At 39.2% G+C, this 23,783-nt stretch overlaps 1 protein-coding gene across 3 annotated transcripts in view; it reads right to left on the reverse strand.

Moving 5' to 3' along the window:
• The window catches only part of RUNX1T1 (RUNX1 partner transcriptional co-repressor 1), a 152,618-nt gene that overhangs the window by 41,764 nt on the left and 87,071 nt on the right, over positions 1 to 23,783 (reverse strand). For all 3 annotated transcript variants that reach the window (XM_037058714.1, XM_037058713.1, XM_037058716.1), the window contains exons 2-5: positions 20,850 to 20,987; positions 18,392 to 18,633; positions 14,858 to 14,947; positions 8,812 to 8,993 (exon numbers count right to left, since the gene is read on the reverse strand). In XM_037058714.1, coding sequence (XP_036914609.1) covers positions 8,812 to 8,993; positions 14,858 to 14,947; positions 18,392 to 18,633; positions 20,850 to 20,987 — 652 coding nt within the window. The remainder of the gene's footprint in view (positions 1 to 8,811; positions 8,994 to 14,857; positions 14,948 to 18,391; positions 18,634 to 20,849; positions 20,988 to 23,783) is intronic.

Below are 23,783 nucleotides of genomic sequence, written 5' to 3' on the forward strand. Positions count from 1 at the left end.
CTCAGGGTCTGATGGTCCTAAACATGGAGGCCCACGGAGGCCTTAGCTGTGTCACCTCGGGTAACCTGGGAAAGTCAACGTTGGGGATTCGGTTTCCTGCCAGGTAAATGGGACTGGAAGGAAACAAGTCATGGTACTAAAACATGGTATTCAAATCATGGTATTCAAAATAAACAAGCAAACAAAAATAAACCCTTAAAAGACAACCTAATTTATACTTTAATCCATTTCAAGCTATTTTTTCACCTGTTCCTCAAAAACATAGACCGTTAAAAAAAACATAGACTGTAAAGTGACTATTTATGAAAGAAAACAAACATTTTTAAAAAAATACTTGCCTCTATAGTAAAATACTTTAAATGTCATAATTGGCCCGGTGCACTGAGTAACATAAAATAGTATAACACTCAAAAAATGGGGAACGAAAAAAATTATTATAAGATCCTGGCCACAAATAATGTAACAGGGCTAATCAACATCCTATATGACAGGCATGGGCATAAATTCTTTTCCTAGATTAAAATTTTCTTTTCTGGTTAAGTGTGGGAGACAGGGATATCACTACAAAGATCGTTCTAGAGGCAAACTGGAACAGCATAACACGCCTCAGAACGGCACGCAAGAAACTTCAAGATTCTCATCTTAGTCCTGTTGCACAGAAGTAAGAGCCACAGTGCTCACTTCCCCAAGTTCAGTGGGCATTTTAAACAGAATTTGTCCAAACTGCCCTCATCTTCCTCTGGTACTTCCTGTATCAGTCAGTCATGCCACCTTCTACCCCGCCACCCAAGTAGAAACTTGGAAGTCACGCAAGAACTGGCGTCTCCACACCCGGTCCTGCTGTTGGTCTCTTAAGCATCTCTAGCGTAGGTCCCTCTGTCCCATCCCAGGGTCTCTATCTCGGCACAATCACCTGTATATCTGTCCCATTCTGCCAGTATCTCAGCCAGAGCAGTGTAAGACACTGGTAGCATCTTAAAATTTTTAAAAACTTTTTTTCTAATTTAGATGTCTATATCTAGAAGATATAGATCAGGGGTAACAGTTCTATTTTCTTAAGAGCCCCCAAACATTAGTAACTTAATATTAAACACATCTTCCTTGTCTTTTTCTTATACATGCAGTCTGTTCAGATTTTCACACAAGCAGCAGACACTGAATCAAAAGGGGGCTGTTTAGCATTCTTGTCATAGTCTCAAAGCAATTCAGTGAAAGTTCTGTTCATGAATTGTTCAAAACTAGGTGAATCTAGATAAAAATTTTACAAAACACCTTTGTATTGGTACTGACTATGGTATCTGAAACAAAACATATTAAATATATTACAAAAATATTTTACAGATATATTACAAATTCCTCTGCCTCCTCAAAAAGAAAATCACACCTAGTATTTCATGACAACCCACAGCAGTTTCTGTGTTTTGCTATCATCTTAAAGGGAGTGGGCTATTTAGACAGGGAAGTAGAGACAGCTGACCGGCACAGGACTGCCACTACTGGGCCATACAGAAGAGGTGCCTTCAGTCTCTCCATGGCTAAACAACCACCTAGGAGATCACTTCCCAAGCGGCATGCTAATACCTCCAGGAGTAGATGAAATGATGGTGGATGGTGGCCACTCTAGACATACAAACATCATGCCTGGACCTTCAAGGATTACAATACGGCTGTTCAGAACCACCTGGGCTGCCTTCTCTCCGCCATCAAGAAGGTGGACGCTCCATCGTGTGTCTCCTGGCACTCGCCATCTGCTCAACAGTTAAGACTCCTGTCACTGCCTGTCCCCTGCCTGTCGTAATTTCTGGCCACTGCTGACATAGTCAATTTCTACTGCTCCCTCTGTCTGGAGCTGTGCTTTCTTATTCTAATCTGTCATCTGTACATTTTGAGTGAAGCCCTCCAGTTTTTTGGGTCAGTGAACCAATCATGGCATTTTGTTTCTGGGCTGTTGATGGCTATTTTCACTGTCATGTGCATCTCAGAGGTGCTTCTTTTAAAATAGTAGAAAGTGAGGAAAACCCAAGGAAGAGACCATTTTGCATAACACTGGAAATGACTACATTAAGTTTAACTTTCATGATTCATTTCTTCACATTGTTTTGTTTTGTGTGGGGTTTTTTTTTCCGTTTTGTTTTAGACACCCACCCTGTGTAATACACTAACCTCTTTAGTGGGCATACACAGATGAACAGGAGATAGTCCCGCAACACTCACTGTAAGATTACAATTTAATACCATACTACATTTTTTGTGGAAAGGTACTAGCAAGATATCTCTCACTATAAAAATAATTTAATTGGAAATATGACTTTGATATTTTCATACAGATCCTGAACTTAGCAGGTACCATAGAAACAGTATAAAAGTGGTATGGGAGACTGCAGCTGGAAAAGATCACTCCAGAATATACACTAGAAAGAACAGGGGCCATGGAGGTGATTCACATTTTGGCTCTGTTTGTTGGACATATGGACTTTGCCTCTATGAGCCTCAGTGTTTTTGTCCACAAAATGGGAATGATTATCTCAGAGCTACTGAAAGGATTACCTGAAAGAATCTACGTAAAGAGCCTAACACATATTTAGCATTCAATAACTTGCAACATTTTGTTTTTAAGCTGGGGCACTCAGAGGCGGATGGTACAGAATCACAGTTAGAAAAGCATAGGCACTCAAGTCAGAGAATCTACGCTTAGCACCCCATCAGGGCGTCTTACAAGCTATGTGACCCCAGCCTGCCTGGGTCCAGGCGACAGGACCGTTAGGGAGGAAGTGCTATGTTAGTAGTAAATTATTTAGCACAGGGCCAGGCACATTTTAAGTGCTCAGTAAATAATAACTATTTATGACTGGAAAGGCTTTATTAAATAGCAGATATTGCCCTAGTTTTCCCGTGAAGTATGAATACAATTATGGTATACAAGAAGTACAGTGGAGCAGAAATAACCTTGTGAATATAAACTAGATGTGAGCAGGGCTGGGCCATAGGAGAGCAGCAAGAAATAAGGCTGCCAAGTCCATGTTAAGACTGGAGTACAGGGAGCCCAAAACGTCCTCCAAAAACCACGCTTTCACATCATATAATGCAACTTAATGCTATTTCACCAGAATCCTTCACAAATAAAAATATTTTTTAAATTTATTTCCGCAGGAATGATCATCCACTTCTTGAAAGTTAAGTATCCATAAAGAACCTAACACAAATACATATGAATATAGTATTGCAACCGGGTGCAGCCAAGAGGGGGGCCCCAGAGATTTGGAATGAGATGCAGAACTCAAGGTGCCCAGGAAACATTAGAAAGACATATAAGATGTGCTCACCATGCCCCACAGGCGTGAGTGGGGGGAAAGGACACAAGGAGCAGGGCCACTGAGGGCTCTTTTGCTTCACAACAGCTTTGCAGCTAACCTCTGGAATGGTCATTTAACATATCTATAACCTTTAACTGGTTTCACAGATATGTAAAATAGCTGTGGCCATGCTTTGAGTCAGGGAGAAGGGAGTGACTTCCACCCAAGATGTAAATGGGGGGCAGGTCCCCCGGGTTAGTGCCTGCGTGAGAGCTTGGAGATGATTGGCTCCTCGCCACAGAGCCACGCCTCCCCGGACTCACCGTGGCAGCCCAGGAAAGCTGGAAAGATATGGGAATGCTGGCAAGTGCAGCCAATTGTGGGAGGGGTCAGAAATGGGGCTGCAGAGGACTGGCGCGGGGATTTAAACCCAGACACGGCGGCCTTTGAGAGGATAACAACGCAGCTGTGGCAGAGGAAGAACCATGCAGTTTTGGCAGAGTGGAGACCCCCACAGCTTTGCAGAGGAGAACCACGCAGCTTGATCCTGGCCAATGACACAGCTGATGGAGTTGGGAGCCTGAATCTACTTCTTTTCCTGAGATATGGTACCCCAAATTAGTGCAGAGGGAGAAGGAAGGACTATGTGCTTCTGTGGGTATCCTAAAGGACTTCGATATTTTAATGAAGACATTAGGTCACCACATTAAGTCTGTATAGCTTTAAATAAACATTTCCTTTCCTTTTCACAAATCTCTGGCATCGAGAAACGTTTTTCCTCTGGCAGCCGACAAGTGAACCTGGTAGGGGGATCCTTTTGGTAATAGTATATGGTAACCCCTTTGGCCCTGTTCTGTAACAGTATTACTTATATTTTTCACAGGAAACTGAATGCTATAGATAATACATATTTAATCCTTACAGTCAATTGATCCTGCAATTCCTTGTAAAGTGTACATACTTACCTTTTCTCTTTAGAAATACAAAAATATTGAAACCTCATTAATCTTACAGAAAAGAAAAAATGAACCTAGCAGTTTAGGCTAGTACGTACTATGTTGAAAAATGTTATATAGTCAATGAACATGGTTTTGAAATGACTACCTCTGACCCTCCAAACTTCAGTGTCTTCTAACTGATTCCTTAAGCCAGGAAACCTGGCTGACTAGACCCTCTATTCTTAAAAAGATTTATAAAAATCACAAAATATTACACTACTGCATTTACCCACCTGAGCAATTATAGAGAAGGAATAAATGAGGGAAAGGGGAATAAAACAATTCACAGTTGAGCTTTATTTATATTCTGCACATTAAAACATATTTTGTGCAACTGCAAGATTTCAAGTATGCAAATATGATTTCTCCACTACGAAGCTTCATGACTTAAGTCAAATTCTTAGGGCCTTAGTCTTTCCTCAAGTGTAAGAGAAAGGTGTGGCTGGCTGCATCCATATGATCCCTCCTAGCTGGCAAATCAAGTCCTTTTAAAAAAATAATGTTTAATTAGTGCAGGAGGAGGAAATATACATTAATGGAACTAAGTGGCCTTCATAATCAACTCTAGATGTGTTAACCTGTAATTTAAAACATAATTAATTACCTTAAAATGATGGTATATATTTGAAGGGAATTAACACTTAGCACCAACCTTTGAAATAGCTGAGCTGGGGCAGTGTTACCCACAACAAAAACCAATAATTCAGTTTGATATCTTAAGCAAGAAAGATTCTCTGAGTCAGAAAATTAGCATAACACATGAGAACACAGTATTAAAGATACATTATAACAACAAGCTGCAATATCAAAGCTGTAAAAAAGAATGAGAGCACCCTGGCTGGTGTAGCTCAGTGGACTGCGCGCGGGCCTGCAAACCCCACGATCGAGGTTCGATTCCCAGTCAGGGCACATGCCTGGGTTGCAGGCCAGTTCCCAGCACGGCACTCACGAGAGGCAACCATACATTGATATTTCTCTCCTTCTCTCCTTCCCTTCCACTCTAAAGATAAATAAATAAATAAATCCAAAAAAAAGAAGAATGAGAGCAATGCTGATTAATACAAGTATTTTTTAAAACCCTTAATTTTCATTCATTAGCAGTCTCAAGAAGTATGCATTCTCTAACTGCTTTTTCTCTCCTCACTCCATGTGAAGGGCCAAGTGTCTCAGTGAACCATCGTGATAAGCAGTTTTAAAGAAGGCTTTTAACATCTACGTTCTCTCTTTGAAAGGGGTCCTTTAACCAGCACCAAAAAACGTTCATATACCCTTCTCAGGTTCTCCCATCACAGAACAGAAAAATAAAGGTCCACTGTAAATAATTAACTTATATGTACTCACAAAGGGCAGAAATCAAAATTTTCTGTTTACTTTCTGTAATATTTTAGAAAGAACTAGTATGGCTTTTCAATGACAATTTTGTTTTTCCAATTTATGTTATACAATATTCTACGACAGCCCTACAGCCCAGTACGTAGTTCAGGGACTCACCACCGAGCTACCTTTAAAAGAAAGTAGAATACATTTCACTGCTCCATACAGGGCAAAAAAAAAAAAAAGATTTTGTAGGCTTCCCCAGAGTATTCAATTTTCAGTAAATAATAATAATCCTTAAAAAAAACCCAAAAGATAGAACCAGTAACAATCACAGTTAAGGAGAGAAAAAAAAGTTACATTTGCCAAAACGCACTCCTAAAACACGGGACAAAGGTCTTGCAGCTTAAATGTGCAATCGTCACAAAATGGAAGCCCCCAAAGTTGTAGACAAAATGCAGAGTGCTCTTTTATTCATGACATGTCAGGAGCAAATTACCAAAATGTGTTTTCTCCTCAGGTGTCAGTTTTTCCCCCTTTTAGTGACTGATGGTTCCCAGTGTTATTACAGAAACAGATTGATCTTTTTAATGAGCCAGTTTAATAGACTCCAGAATCTCAACGTGGCTGCTCATCCATGTCAGCCCATATGCACCAACAAAACATCCGGTAAAACAAAAAAAGCTCTGCTGTCAGGCAGCTCCGCACGCTATACCATGTCCTACAGTGGGTCTGCGTAGACAGGTAAGCGATCAGAGAAGAGGAAAATGCGGGTGCAAACAAGATGCCGAAAATATATGCAGAGGAATACGACAGAGACCCGTATTTTCTTGGCCCGGATCAAATTCCCACAAGATAAAAGTGTATTTACACAACATATTCCCATTACCCTTCCTCCTGACTCGAGGGAAGTCCGTTTGCCATTTTTCCATTATAACACACATTTCAGGGTTCCACCGAAGAATGCTCCACCCAGAGAGCAAGCTGGTTAATCCTGACGCCAGCAGCTACTGCAGTCTCTGAGTAAGAACAGGGAGAATAAAACTGCAGGCTCTAAGAGAGTTCTACCTGGCTGAAGACAAACATGCATGTACACACAGCCACAGCTCACCAAGACAAAAATGCTGATTTTCTGGGTCATTTATATGAAGCTTTCGATTTTGTGTTAGCACATCATTCAGGGGTTACCTCGGCCCTGTCCAAGGAAAGTCTAAAGGCAGAGTACGTTAAAATATAAAACACCAGAAAAGAACCAGTGGGTAAATGGCTGAATACAGAGAAATGAATGAGGGAAGTTTTTGTGTGGCCTGTTATGGCTACTTCCAAGTTACGGTTTTTAGAATACACTTTATCTATTTCCAGCTTTGCCTACAGGATTATCTTTATATTTAGCACAGCTATCTAAACCTTCCCCTGTTACTACCCTCTCCTCCACCCAAGTAAATGTTCTTTATCCCAATTTCCCACCCAGTCTCTCCCTAATTCTTTTAATACACTGTCATGAAAAAAAAAATGGAGCTGAAACATCTCAATACCTGCACTCAGTATGGATTTCCTGCAGAGCAAATGGTTAGGAGCAGACAGAATGCACATGTCAATCATCTATCCTTGGGCCGCTCCTTGGATTTCAGGATCCTGTGGATGTGGCTCTCAGATACCTGGACCAAGCAGTTCCCTTTAAAGGCTAAGGTACTAAATGCTTACATATGGCCGAGGAAATAAGACTGGCAAAAATACGAAGAAGCACTATTACTAGTTCATATATGAAGGTGGGCCTACAGTATGCCAGAAGTAAACTCATGTTTAACCTTTGCTTCAGCAACTTTGAACTATTAAGAGGCCCTATGTCAAGAGAAGATAAATTTCAGAGATTGCAGCATAAAAATTATAGTAACTATATGTAACCTGGCTAGCTTTTAATAACCTTCTGATGTGCAAAGCAGCTGATACATTAGGGGCAGCCAAGTGAGTTACACATAGATGTCTCTGAGCAGCTCCAAGGACTGTAAACTAATGTCAATCTGGACTATAATTGTGGCCAAGTGCTGACCTTTCGACCTTTCAATGGCTGCCACAATCATGCCTGATGACAGAGAGAATATATAAATGGGGAAAGAAAACAAAGTACATAGCAGACAAGTTTTTTTTCTTCTTTAGATATGTCTTTTTAAAATTTTTTACTTATTATTTATTTCTAGAGAGAAATGAAGGGAGGGAGAAAGAGAGGGTATGAAACATCAATGTGTGGTTGCCTCTTGTGTGCCCCCTACTGGGGACCTGGCCTGCAACCCAGGCATGTGCCCTGACAGGGAATTGAACTGGTGACCCTCTTGTTCGCAAGCCACTCAGTTCACTGAACCACACCAGTCAGGGCAAAAGATAAGTTTTTGAACACCATTTTCATTTTCAGATTTTTCATATTTCACTATTGCCATATAAAATGTTTCTAAAAAGACTTTGCATTTCTACACTAGAAAATTATTATATATGAGAATGAAATAGTAAAGAAAATTATTTTAGTAGGGTGCATGAGCATTTTCATGTATATGCCTTATTTAACAACTACTTTGTTGAAGGGACTTTATTTTACATTTCTCAGAATTCCCGTTAAGAGAGCAGAGTTTCTGATAGGATAAATATTGGCTGATAGATAAAATTTTTCAGGAAAAATGCCATTTATTTTCTTTATTATTTAACTCTTATCTTCATTCAGTTCACTTAGCTTCCCAGAAGATTTCTCTTGGTTCACATAAAAGCAAATTAAATAGCTATTTCATTGTGTTTACTGAGTAATACATAAAAGCCAGCTTTCAAAACCATCATGTTTTGAGACAACTTAGAACAGCACATTTCCTAACACCGAAGAGTAAAATATGGGTTGAATTATACAATAAATGACAGTTTTAAGATTGTGTGTCTAAGAACCCTCAGAGGCACCTGGCACATCTGAATATCATTCATCCTTACCTTTTACTTTAATATTATTTGCAACAAAGATTAAGCTGCACAAAAGCCTGACACAGGCCAGAGATTCAACGTTCTGTAGCATCCCAGGCCAGAGAAGGGTCCCCAAGATGGACACGTTAGCTTACTGCTATTATGCAAGAGGTGAAGATCAAGCAGTGTAGATGTCACATGAAACATGTCCTCAGACTGGAGGTACAAGGGCAAGGCCATGGTCAGTTCACAGTCCTCCTCCCTCTCACCTGTCTGGAGTTCGCCTCTTCCCGTTTTCGTTCACGTCGAGAAGCAGCTCTGAGGAGTCAACAGGTGAGGTGGTGCTGGCGTCCAGAAGCAGCTGTTCGTGCTGGGCGAGGTACTGGGCAGGGTTCTGTTTGGCCAGCCTGGCACAGTGCAGGAGTTCGCGCTGCAGCAGGGGCAGGTTCGCCTGCAGGGGCATGACGAGAAGACAAGGGTGAACCTAGCCCGCTTTCCAACACGGACAGAGCAGGCAGCCTGACTAAACAAAGATGCCCCTGAATGGATGCAACAGGGCTGGTCCTCAGGCACACACCACAGCACTGGGATGCAAGGCTTGTCTCTCCCAGAACCGGGATTGCCCCAAGTGTGAGGAATCTGACCTTTATAAACCACCTCACCTCTCCTGCTTCCATGGCCACTAAGAACACTGGGACTGGCACCTCTTTATGTCTATGGTCCTCCCTCCTACAACACACTGATCACAAGCTCTACAGAATATGAAGTTCCGGCTCCATCTATAAGCATCTTTTGCTTTTTCACCACAGAAAACAGAGGGTGTATGAAATACATACACACTTCAGTTAATTTCCAAATAGGCTTCCTGACGTATTCATTTTTGTATCTAGTAACTTACCCGGGTAAAACAGGCTAATCCTATGATATATCTCTGGTCAACTACTAACTTGAAGAAAAAAAAGAGAGAGATGAACGTAGACATCACTTTCAGTAATAATCAGATCCATACATTTCAGTAATGCCCTCAGTATGGCCGGATATCCCAGGTGGAATTCATGTACAAAGCAGCACACACAAGAGGTGTACAGAAGTAATCTGCTGTCATCCTTATTCTAAAAAATACACGCATTTTAATAGCAGGAATCCTGTGTGCCCATCGCTCTCACTCCTCACCAAGACCTTTGAAAAATACTCTCAGAACATGCTTGGTGATCCGTAATTCTGGCAATCTCAAATGTAATCATAGGGAAGGAGTCGATTTCACACATAGTAAAGCATTAAAATGAAAATGGAATTTTACTCTAATAAGCAAACTTACTCCGAAATTATCAATCCAGGTGAATGTTGCTTTTTGTGTTTTTCTTCTCTCATTCTCTTTTATTTTTTATTCGTTTGGAGGGGAGGAGAACAGAGTGCATAGTGTGGCAGAGTGAATGGCACTCATCCCCAGTGACACTCAACTCTCCAAATTCAAGGAAAGGTCAGTGACATAAATCTCTGCAACACAAGGGCTTGTTTGTAGAAACCGGGTGCTGTGTACACTAATGAACCCGTCAAGAAGAAAAGCATTTCTGAATAAAGGAGGTTCCAGCTGGGCCCCTTAGAGGACCAGGGACAGGCACGAAGGCTGGACTTGAAACCCAAGTCCATTTTCCAAGATATGAACTGAGGAACCATCTCATAATAATGTCAAATTATTATGAGAAATAATAATTTATCTTTATGAGATTTTATTATTATGAGAAATTTCTCATAATAATTTCTCCAGAAATAATGCCATATTTCTGCACAAGGTATAAATAAAATACTAGGGTATTTGCTAAAGATAAACACATACCACACACTGTAGCAATGAAAATAACTTCCTACCCCAGAACATTGCTAAAAATAAACACTTTGCAGTTTCTCTACAGCACAGGTGGCAAACACAAGGCCCGAGGGCCAAATCCAGCCCTTCACCTTGTTTCTATCTGGTGGCAGCACCAAGCTCCCGCTTAACTGTTAAGGGTTACTTACATTTATACAGTCCTAATGTTACATTCAGCCCTTTGAAGGCAACTGCCAGGCTGATGTGGCCCCCGGTGAAAATGAGTTTGACACTCCTGGTCTAGAGGATCATGTGGGCAATAAATATATTTTGAAGTATTTTTTAAACTGTCTTTTTTCCTAGTGAAGGTAGATCTCAGATATATGTGCCATAGACAAAATTTAAAAAGAGCAACTCCATGTGAACATTTAAGAAGTTTTAAGAATCATTCTGAAGTATAAGATTTTAAATGTTCAGAGCAGTGCTATTTACAATAGCCAAATGCTGGAAATAGCCTAAGAGCCCATCAGTAAATGGGTGGACCAAAAAACGGTGGTATGCTTACACAGTGGGATACTATGCAGCAGAAAGAAGGAACCCCTACCTTTTGGGACAGTATGGATGGAACTGGAGGGTATTATGCTAAGTGAAATGAGCCAGGTGGTGAGGGACAAATGCCCTATGATCTCACTTACAAGAGGAATCTAATAAACAAAATAAAGTAAGGAACAAAACAGAACCACAGGCATGGACACAAGGAACAGACTGAGAGTGACCAGAGGGGAGTGGGGAGGGAGACAGTGGTGGAAAGATGGGGAAGGGACTAGACAAAGAACATGTATCAGTGACCCACGGACATGGACGACAGTGTGGGAACTGACTGTGGGAGGGGGGCACGTGGGGGGTAGATGGAGGAGGACAAAAATTCAGAAAAGTGTAATAAAATAACAATTTAAAAAATGATTTAAAAAATTTTACATTGTCCAAAACAATATACTGCAGACCTCTGTACTCCTGATTCTTTCAAAAAATTCCAAAGATAAAAAAGAGTAGGACAAAAATGCACTAATAAAGGACACAAAAAGCCTTGGCTGGTGTGGCTCAGTGGATTGAGCGCCAGCCTGAGAACCAAAAGGTCACTGGTTCAATTCCCAGTCAGGGCACATGCCTGGGTTGTGGGGCAGGTCCCCAGTAGGGACAGCTCGAGAGGCAAGCACACATTGATGTTTCTCTCCCTCTCTCCCTCCCTTCCCCTCCTCTAAAAATAAATAAATAAAATCTTTAAAAAAAGACAGACAAAAAAATATCTTTAGAACTCTATTAAGAAAGCATGAGATTCAGAATAATGAGAGAGGAGGGGGTAAAAATCAACAATATCCCGTGACCTCCTTCATAGTATCTTCAGCATCCTCATCAGAAGGAGGCACCTGGGGCATCATAAGCCCCACCCCCCATATGCACTACAACCAAGGCTACTGCCCTGCTGTATGAAACAGAGTCAGTCAGGACCACAGGCACACGCTCTATCAAGCTCTATCTGAACATACAGAGACCTTTCAAAAGCAATCAGATTCCTCCTCTCAGGAATGCCAGCAATATTTAACCAAGCAGGCAAACATAGTTATGCCAGCTCAGAGAGACAAATTCCTGAATGATAATCAGGAGAATTGACTCACAGGCTGGACATCTTGTGTGCAGATGTGTTTTGGCAAAGCATTCCCTGGCTTCCATCCAACAACAGCCTTAATACATTCAGTACAAAAGCTGATTTTAAGATACATAAAATAGTAATCCTGGAGACAAGTTATAAAATACACATTCATTTGGCTTTGTGTTATAGATAATAACTTCTTAGTTTCAGGATCAAATATGTTTTTGCAAAGAGGACTATTAAATAATGGATATGGTTAAACCATAAATAAACTTTTTAACCGATGTCTAAAAATTAAGTTGCTTATAAGAAAAGATGTTGTATCTATGACTGCTTTCACCAAGAAGTTTTCTTTAAATTCATCTTATCTATATTTTGGTGGGGTTCCTAATTTCATGTTTAATACAATCTCTGTCATACGACTGAGTGATTAATAGTAAACACGCATGCCTCCGGTCTCAAATTTAAATGTATGGATGGCACAAGACAAGAGGCTTTCACGTGGTACTCAGTTTAATTTAGTGATTCCATAAACATCTTCTTCCAATTTAAAAAATATGGTAATACAAAGCAATTTTGTTTGCTCTAATTCTGGTGCCAGATTAGGTAATTAGAATGGTGTCTAATATCCTTCCAGTAAATGTTTCTCCATAAATGCAAAATGGAATCGAGGGTCTGAGGGTTACATTAGCTTAATGAAAACAAGACTTTAATGCATATTGTTAGAGCAATGTTTGAATGCACTTATTAAGGCCCGAGTTCCCACAACCATATGGTTTTTGTCATTAATGTCTCCTTTGAGAAAAAGCACTAAAATTAGGGGAAAAAAGTTATATCTTTGATTCCAATGATCCCAACTAAATGATATGGTAACCATATGGTGTGCAGTGGTGATAGAAGAACATGGAAGTGTCCTTGTAAGCTTTTAAAAATTTTTTTGGCTGCCAACTTGACCCTGAAAGTAGTCTTTTTTTCCCCATTCTTTTTTTTTTTTTTCTTGTAAGCAAAGAAACCAGTGGTATTTGCACAGGAAATGGCATTCGCATGATGAAGTCTTTACAGAAAACAACTCTCAGAAAACCAAAGATTCTAGACTCAACTGATGTTCAGAAGTAATTTGCTTTTAAGAATATATGATTGTAGTATAAGTCATTTTGGATGGAAATACATCATACCTGTTACCTTAAGTACACAATTAGAAAGGAATGAAAAGAACATGATTAAAATCTGGATTTTCATATAAAGAGATCTAATGTACTGGTTTGTAAACATTTTCAGAACGAAATGATTTCATTTCACCTTAGTAAGAGTAACAGCAGAAAAGCCTTACCATCCGTCAAGTTTTGAACTGGGGCTCAGTTCAGACAAGCCTTTCTAGGCTTTTGGATGGTTATTGGCACCTTATGTGTCTGATTTTTAAAAAAAGATGGAATTTCACACAGGACTCTGGTCAGTTATATTTCTGGTGTCTCCCAAATACAGAGTTCTAGGAATCAAAAGGGAAGGTACATAGTCCTGCCAAAGAATGAAATCACAGGCTTCTTGGAGTGCTCATTTTGAAAATAACCTTTAAAGGTGAAGGCAAATGAATCTTCCTCATTAGTCAATCTGCAAAGCTTACTGTTAGTACACAAATAGGTTTGTTCTGCCCTGGCTGGGTGGCTCAGTTGGTTGGGAGTATAGTCCCCTGCACCAAAAGGTTGTGGGTTAAATCACTGGTCAGGGCCCATACCTAGGTTGCAGGTTCAATCCCCAGTTGGGGCACATACACAGGGGAGGGAATCAATCGAAGTTTTTCTCTCACATGGCAGTCTTTTCTCCCTCTCTCTCCCCCACTTCCTCCCTCCCTTCTTCCCGCTCTAAAATCAATAAACATATCCTTGGGTGACAATCTTTAAATTGTATTTTAAATGGGTTTGTTCTTCCACATTCTTCACTGACAACCTACTAAGCCTGAGCAATATATATACCCAAATCAAAGGAGCTCTAGTAATCTGCTTTTCTATCAAAACTATCCATTCTTTTAGCACCCATCAGTGAATTAGCCACGTGGTTTGTCGAATAAAAACATTCCATTTTTCTACTGTGCACTCTTGTTATGTTTCGCAGTTGCTTTATTGAGGAGGTGGTAGCTAGAGAATGAAAAACTGAGGATTCAAAACTGTCTCTAACCCACACCTCTCACAGTACTAAGGTAGACATACCTTGGGGATCTGTCACTTATTCCCAATTTCTTAACTGGCAAAGGGATAAGGGTTATTGCAAAAATAAAGAGACAGAAAAAAACACTGAAAAACAAAAAAGTACAGCCAATGCCCTTCTCGTTCTAAAGACAAGCAAAATGTAATTCAAATGACCAAAGAACAAACAAAAACTTTACTCAAAGAGATTTCTCAACTCTTCTTCCAACTTAACTATTCAAAACACGCTGTATTATAATTTTAAGGTTACTTTAGTCCTGGACTCAGTTGGTTGGAGCATCATCCCATAACCTGAAAGGCTGCGGGTTTGATTCCTGGCCAGGGCACATGCCTGGATTGCGGATTTGGTCCTGGGTTGGTGCACATACAGGAGGCAGCCAGTCAGTGCCATCTCTCATTTCAATGTTGCTCTTTCCCTTATTGTCTCTATTTCTCTCTAAAAGCAATGAAAAAGTGTCCTTGGGTGAAGATAAAAGTTAAAAAAAGGCTTCTTCAGAAAGGAGCATAAAACCATATATATTCAGATAGTTTCATCCATTAAACTAAGTCAAAGCACCCTTACATTTCTGAGCCCCTCCCTCCTGAACAGAAACACTGTTGTGACTTAGCAACAACACGGTTCGAAATCCTTTCCAGACCAGTGAGCTGTGCAATACCTTCAAAAATGGGATGACAAAAGGTCGCAGTGGGAAGTTAGTAGCTTCTTGCAGTTTGGAATGAAATTCTTCAATTGTCAAAGTAGAGTTCTGTGGAAGAAAATATGTATTATAAACACATTTGTCTCTTGGTAAATAGTAAAAACACCAAGACTAATAAATTATTAATACTGTTATAACACAGTGTAATAACCAGCAGACACACATATAGGAAGCCATATTTCCAATATAAAACTGTCTGACTTTGCAAAAAATATCATGTTGTAGTTTATTGTATCACCTGCCTCTAAAAATAATAGCTGAAAATGAAGAACAATTAAATATGGTATTTTGAGAATAATGTGCATAGTTTTGTCAGAGAAGGCTCTGCAATTATGAAAAACATTTGAATATTACCTTTATGGAAAACACACACACTTGGATGTACTTAAAAGCACAACTGATCACGTAACGAGCCAAAGGCAAGTGTCAGAATCTCAGTTTATCCCACGTGCCATGTCCGTGTCAGTGCTGGTATGAGTATGCTTCCCCTGGCCTCTCATCTTACTTTCTTTCTCTTTCTACCAAAGTATCTTTGCTCAGGATAACAGCTTAGTTGGGGAGTGTGTTGTGCTATTAAAGCCAAGGCAAAGGTTTGAGCTTTCTCTGATTCACTGAGTCTAATAGAAGGTAAAAAAAAATCCCAGTTATCAAAGCTATTTTCTTTAGCATTGAGGCAATATATATTGCTCAACCCAACAGGGACTGCAGAATGACTCAAATTCACCCCTAACCTAGCCCATATAAACAAGCCCAAAATATTCAGGGTTTGTATGCTGCAGGGATTAATGTATATTGATGACAGCATCTACTTAACAGACAACCAACCTATTACTAAAATGCTGAGTAAATTAACTATATTTGGCTCATTTTCCTTAGTCCCTAGGCAGAATCACAACTACAAGCTTAGGTCTCAACTTCAAACGTTCCATTATTTTCATGCCTGACAAAATTGGGGTATTTGTGACCATACAGCTTTAGAATATTGTTTCCCCACCTTTTTTGTACATTTCTTTTTCCTTTTATGACAAAGTATGGGGTACCAAGATCTAAACTTTTATATCCCCAAATTCACAATACCTTAACAAATTATGAATAAACACTAACTTCCTATCCGTGACAATACAGGTTAGGAAGCCTTTTTTTTTCAATCTTTCATTTTGTTTCTCTTATTTTTTCAGTTAGTAAATATTTTTTTAATTTTTAACTAATTAATTTTATTGGGATGATATTGGTTAATAAGATTAAATAGGTTACATTTCCACAGATCGCATTTCCATGACACAGGAGCTGCACATGGCATTGGACGCCCACAACCTGAAGTCAATTCTTCCTCATCACCATACAGTAGGCCCTTTACTATCCCCCCATTTTGTTTCTATGACTCATTTTGTAAAGCCTCACTGACTGCATTTTGCACATGAAAACAGATACTAATATTTCCTAAGTTCTGTCTAATAACAGTATCATGAGGTTCATTATGATTTACTACCTGAGTGCAAATCATGGGCCTGTCACTACCATTTGGGTCGCCTTGTGTATTTCACTTCTGTAAACCTCTGTTTCCTCATATACAGAATATGTATAAAAATCAGTACCTCAAAGTGTGCTCCCAAGATTTAAATAAAAGGGCATGTGTGAAAGCTTGCAGTCACTGCTCAAAGCAAACTCTACCGCCTAGACACCCACTCATCTGACACATGTTCACCGCCCGCCTAATACCTGCAAAGCACTAGTAACTAATGTTTCCCCATAACTTATCTCCATAAGGTTTTTAGGTAAATAAATGTATATTTAAAAAGCACTGCCATCAAAAAAGTATGCCACTAAAGATGTGGAAAAATCTTAAAGCTATCAAATTTTTCTATATTTAAAGTTATGGAAACCACTGTTAAAGACATAATCAAATTTATAAAGCAGTTGTCCAAAAAAATTCTTACTAGTAACAACATATTCACCATTTGCTTAACACAGTGACTGTTCTGGATTTATTCTGTGGCTCCTTGGTCTAACTTATTTCGATGTTGAAAAGCCTATTATGCAAAATTCAAGAAATAAATAAAAGGGAACAAAGAGAAGTGACTTGACGAAAGTAACTGCAGCATGCTGACATCCTTCTGTCAAAATCACCTTCCTGTCCTGGAGGAGTACAAGGTGAAGCTGATGGGTTGTGGCAAATGCGAAAGCTTGTGTTCTTAGAGTGCAGAGGAGAGGGAGACGGCATCTGAAAACTGAATTGCAAAACCTCTGTCCATGTGCCACACTGATGGGAAGCATGCCTACAGCACTAGGCTCTCACCCAGGTTTTTCATTCTGGAACTTCTTTGACAAATCAGAACTGGAATGTCTTTGCCCTGATAAATCCACATCACAAACATAAATTATCTATTTCTAGAAAAAAGACACTTATCTGAATCTCAGTTCCAGTATAAGGCCTGGATGGTACAAAGCCTGGATGATAATAAAAGGACTGAATATGTGACTCACAGCTTCTGCAGGACTCAGTTTGCTATGGGAAAATCTCCCTCCTAAATGAGAATCCTCCATTTATATTTGAAGTCCTAGTAAATGCAAAAGTGATTCAGGACCCTAAAAAATGATATTATGTTCTCAAGTCTAGTGCCATATAGAATATACTATAATGTGCCCAAGTCAACTGAGAATAATGTTCTGTTCTCAAACTAATAATTTAAGTAATTCTACCTAAAACAAAGAACTTTTTTCTTTAAAAGCCAATTAACGGTCCCAGTGGCTGAGAGGAGATGAAATGAAGGTGTGGTAGTTTTCTGGTTACGGAGGCTCAGGTTGGGGAGATGACAAAGGTCTGGAGTGATGGTTGCCCAACAGTGAGCTCTTCCCTTGGAAATGGTGAAAACGGTACATTTGACGTTGCATATATTTTACCACAACAAACAATTTTTAAATGTTATTAGCCGTAAAAATCAAAACACATAAAAGAATATGTTATTTGTTATAAATTTATGTTCATCTAGGCTAATAATAAAAGTCTCCTAAAGCAACTAAGTTAAAATGAGCGCCCCATTAGATTAAGTGAATCATTAATGTAACAAAAATGTTGTCATGGTGGAAAGGCACTGGACATGCCAGGATTATATACTTATTGAATTTTATACCTACATATACATTTACTGCCAAAATAACAGTAACTTTGGATAACCCTATCTTTATTAGTCAAATGGTAAAAGAGGCCATGGTGGGGGTCAACAGACAATGCAGAATCAAAAAGCCCTGTTACAGAATTATCAGAATTGCATATCGTCTCCAGCAGTAGACACGATTAGAACAAAGTATCAGTGATGAAGACGATATTTTGAATATTTTGAATATTGAATCTTTTTGAATCTATTGAATCTTTCCCCCCAATTTTGAATCTTTCCCCCACCCCCAAACACACACACACACACACACACACTGTCTCTCTCTCTCTCTCTCTCCCCCCCACCCAGAGAATTGGGCTGATGTCCATTTGCTTACCACCAGTCCTAGTACGAGGGTGCGAACTCTTTCTCCTATCTCTGGTGAAATGTCATTGCCAAACTGCTGCAGGGTAGTTAGGAACCGTTTCAGCTTACTGAGTTGCCTGGCGCCACAGGCTGGGGGCAGCTGTTGATTAGCCAGAGAAGAAGAGGAAGAAGAGGAGGGCCCATTGCTAAAGCCATTGGGCGGCGAGGGGGCACCATTCAAGGCTGTGGGTGAATGGCTTGTGCCATTAGTTACTGTCAAGGGCACAAAATCAGAAAGAAAAACTTATAGAGAAATGCACGAGGAAATGACAACCAAACTTCCTTCCCTTTAAATCTTGTGGATTTTGTCATTTAAAAATTGTTGGATATAATATTAGTTTCAGGTATATAACCCAGTCATTAGACATTATCTCACAAAGTGGTCAGCCCAATAAATCTACCCACCTGACACCATGTATAGTTATTAAAATATTATCCACTATATTCCCTGTGCTGTAAATAAAAAGAATAAAAATATGTTTAAAGTTAAAATAAAACTGCTGGACCTTTTTTGAAATGTGCTTTGGCTTCACAGGATCACCACAGGCTCCGGTATTCTATAATTAAATGAGTCTACTCCTCACGCTGCATGAGGGTGTTCTGCACAGAAGCTGATTATAAATGGAGTCGGCTGCGACACAGAGACAGCCCTGCCTCCCATGTGCACATATGCCAACCACCTGAAATGTTTCCAACACAGAACAAACATCGCTTGGATGTCAGCCTGTTGTCACCAGCTTACATCAATATAACAGGACTCCTCCTTTCTAAACTGCTCCCCTAGAGAAAGTGTACATTTGGTGGAGACTAAATTTATCACTGAACATTTTTAATCATGTTTTGTACACACAACTGACAGCTGTGTTTATAAAAATTGGACTTTCAAGTTCTAACCTTCTACCACCCAATTAGAAGGCTATTTTCTCCTCCTCATATTTATTAACTACTTCTTTAGGGAAAATGCAAATCTTATGTAAGAAGCCAAAATATATACGGTAATTATCAAGGAGTTATTCCAAGAAATTTGAAGGGTACAATATCTACCCCAATAATAACAGTTGGTGGAAATTTGGTAAATTCATTTCTGATAATACTTATTTGAAAATCAAGATGATAATCTATATAACCAGTGAGCTAGAAAAATTTGCACATTTCTCACTAAAGAAAATGGCAATTTTACAATGCTAAATCAATTAATTGGACAAATTGATCTTTACCAAAGATTGCATTTTTGAATATGATTTTAATAAGCTATCACCAACAATTGTTGGAATTGATGTTTTAACTGTTCCATTATTCTTAAAGTTTCAGGATAGTTAAAAAGAAAAAAAGGTCTCGTCTCCTACATGAGTATCTGAGCAACCTTGTCAAGAAATCACAGCTCACTAAGACTTCTCACAGGAGACACAGGCCCATCACTATGGCTTTGGTTAACAACAAAACAAAAATAAGACGACAGGATTACAACTTGGCACCGTTGCAGCCTGCTGCTCCTTACACTTTTGGAAAGGTCTTTTAAATGGCAATGCAACACTGCATAAACAGCCCGGGGTGTGTACTCTGTCAGTCCCTTTTAATCCCATGAATCTATTTGTTGCCTGTTATTTTTTATTCATATAGATTTAACAGCACGTGGTCTATAAATACTATTATCTCCAACAGACAGCACTTATTCATGTCGCAAATCCTTGATGACAACGTTAACCAGAACTTCGAGACTGATGGAATCAAAGCTACATACTATCCCTACTACAATACACAGGAAGGAAAGGGAGGCTGCAATTCTGTTAGAATATTCTGTCTTTTCTTGAGATGACACAGAAAGCAACACACTCCATTGATTTGGAACACAAGGCTTGAACCAAGATGGAAAGGACAGTTTTAAGAAGAGAAAGATGCTCCTTATTTCAGAAAGTTTTCTGCACACAACTGTTGCATAAAGTCTTTTTTTTGTATGCAACAGTTAGATTTTTTTTAACATTTTAAGCTAAAAATAAAGATTGCAACATGATTTGTAAATAATAGAATTAGGAGATCAGATACAACCTGGAAATAATTATTAACATGTTCCAAGTCAAAATGAACAAACTAAAGTAAGGAGCACCACATTAGGTTGCATTAAAAGTTATAGTGGTAACATCTCAAGTTGCAGATCAAATGTGTTCTTCATTCACTGAGATCATAGTAAACTACATTTCTGAAGCAATCGCAAAAAGGCAGGCAAATATTGGCAGTCTTACAAATTATGCCTAAGATATAACACATCTGTACTCAACACCTACTCAGGGGCAAACAAATTATTATCATTTTTTGCTTCATCTCTGCATACTTCATTGATGCTGGACCTTCTTTTCTCTTCATTTTTATTTGCATTAAAATTTTAATTTAAACCTCAAAATTAAATGGGAAATGCAGAAATGCCTACTCACATGTTGTCGGTGTAAATGAACTGGTTCGAGGGGCTCCTTGAGTTGTTGGGGGTGGTGGCATCGTGGGAGGAGTCAGCCTAGATGGAGTCTTCACATCCACAGGTGAGTCTGGCATCGTGGAGTGCTTCTCAGTCCGATCTGGAGGATGCCACCAGGAGCATGTTACTTTCTTAAGCACCTCAGTGTTTTAAGTGGGGTTCATCTTTTTTACAAGCAAGTAAACAGAAGAAATCCAACATCTTCTATCAATAAAACAGGCTTATCCCCTAAAGTTTAAGTCAGGACTTTATTATCCAAACACCACTTAAGAAGGTGTAGCACAGATGGCAGGACTTCATTTGTAACTCAGGCAAATGCCACCTTCGTAGTGTTCTAGGCAACCATACAACTTCCCTCAAAGCAGCAGCCAACATTAGCGAGAGGCACAAAAATAGATGAGGAAGTTCAATGGTAATGACCCACTCAGACGGCTTAGAAATAACACAAATCTGAAGATGCTGGTGTGGCCCTGGTAGGGGCCAGCGTTTGGCGACTTTTGTAACACCTGTCATCCCTTTTCCATACTTAGTTTTCTGGCCTTTTAGATGAAGCAGGTTATGTCTCCAGGACACACATCTCACTTCACTTTTTTCTACCCTGTCTTTGAAAAATCACCACTACATAAATGTCATATGTCACACAATGAAGTTAAACTCTTGTTTACTTAGAGTTTGTGAGTTTGAGACCTACCACTTTAAAAACATGAGACCAATGTTTCAATTAGTAATCTCAGGCAGAGTAAGAATAGAGAAATCCTAAATTAAGAACTTAAAAGAACTAAAGACCCTCCTTATACTTTTTCATGAGTACCTCATAGATGAGAAATTTTCTGAGTATTCAATAATGAACATTTCTACTCAGGGCTATTTTTCTAAGTATACTTCTCCCTACTGAATCTCCGGTAAAAAAAAAAAGAAGTTTTTGTTTCTTTATATCCAATTTCCAAAAAAAATTATGTACGAATGTGCACACACCCCACAAACAGGTTTGAGGCAACTCCTGCAGCCTTAGACACAGATATTTCCAGACTTCTTGAAAAGTACCACAGGTTATTGATAAGGATTGGGTCTTTTAAAATATTATAACCATATGGGTACAAAGCTTATTATTCAAAATAACTTAAAAGTCAATTATAAAAAGAAAATGAAAAGCCTAAATTACTACGATGACATTTCAAAACGACCTTTACTCAATCACTTTCGTAAGACTTGGGTTGCAACAGAGCACAGGTGAAATAATGTTGATGCCGTATCAAGGAAGATGTAATAAAAGAATGAAAATTGTCATCATTCTTATAAGAGCATTTTGCAAGATGAGCAAGTTAACAATATCAGGGTCTCTATTTGTTCATCTCTAACTGCTGGCCAAATAACAATGAATGACCCTGTGGTGAGTAAGTGTCCTGAGTGAGATGATGGCAAAGACAGATGGAGAGCATTTCCACCTTTATCAATTACTGTGAAAAACTGTCTTCATATCACTATTTCAGATCATTCAAAAGGCAGTGTCAGTAAATCAATTATTTTAGAAAAATACAAGTTTAAAACCACTTCTTCAATAGTTAAATTCATTGCAGTTACTCACCTCAACCAACCTCAGCAACAAGGGACTAAACAGCTTTCCACTTACGTTGCAACTGAGGGAAGAGGTACAGCAGCTAATACAAGTCACCCTAAATAAAGGCAAATATTTCTGTCATGCCAAGGAAGGAGGGAGAAGGGGAGGCTTGCCAGAGTCGGCTGGGAGATAACAGTGGGAACTGCTGGTCCATCTGGTTTTCATTCTGCTGACACTCACACTGAACTGTTAGAGAAGCCAGTCCAGATACACAGACTGAAGCACGCAGTTGCACAGACAGAGAAAGGAAGAGAGGGAGGGGGGTGGGGAAGTGGGGATAATGAAAGAGAGGAAAGACCAAAACAGAGAGAAAGAGCCTAAAGGGGGGGAAATTTACTCTGGACAGATTTGTTCACCTCAACAGCTAAAAGCTGAGCCTTGGGGGACGCAGCCCCCACCTTGCTTACCTTGACACAGTTCTTGAGCAACACCTAAACTTGAAAACACACCTTAAACCTATTTTCTTTATTACATTAAAGTAGAAGAAATAAATACAAAAGGAATACACCAAAGATGACAATGGCTTTCCTTTCCAAACTTTAAATCATCCTTATAAAGAAATATATAAACTGCCTAGTTTTAGAAAGATTTTTGATATATCGTAATTTTGATTTGAAAATATTTGGAGTACATATCTTGGTCCATCTTTTAAACCTAATTCCTATCCAGAAAATCAGCAGCAGCAGCAGCAGCAGCAGCATCAACAGTAGACAAATGATTTTAAATTCTCGAAATGTCATCTGTAAGTTGGGAACAATGACAACTGGGCCAATGCGTAGCCTACCTCCACAACTTCTAATAGGAACACACATATACATTCTAACTGGAATATATGTAGATCTTTAAGATGTTGACATAAGCCAAATTTCTGAGATGGTTAGCTTTACTGTGATCAAATGGAGTTCCAACCCAGAGGTCCTACAAACTTCGACAAAGTGGGACCATCTGTACCTCATTCGGGGCTGTTCAGTGCAATCAATCCAGGAGGGAGATGGATGGTGAAATAACCAGCCAGGCCTAACCCTTGCACACACAGAGAACTCTCTGGAGTAAAGAGACTTAAAATAAATTCAGAAAATGTGTTTCAAGTATGCTGAGTTATGTTGCATTTGTTTTGAATTAAAATAAAAACATTTTGAAATATATATTCTTGAAACTTTTTTAACAAACAGCAAAAGAGCTGATTTAACCACAGCAGCATTTTACTCCATTTCAAATTAGAAGATACAGTAAAACCAATACTGATAATATTTCTTATGTCATTTTTAAGATCATGAA

The sequence above is a fragment of the Sturnira hondurensis genome, unplaced genomic scaffold, assembly GCF_014824575.4.
Source record: "Sturnira hondurensis isolate 20B ecotype Veracruz unplaced genomic scaffold, ASM1482457v3 Scaffold0010128, whole genome shotgun sequence".
Classification (NCBI taxonomy): Eukaryota; Metazoa; Chordata; class Mammalia; order Chiroptera; family Phyllostomidae; genus Sturnira; species Sturnira hondurensis.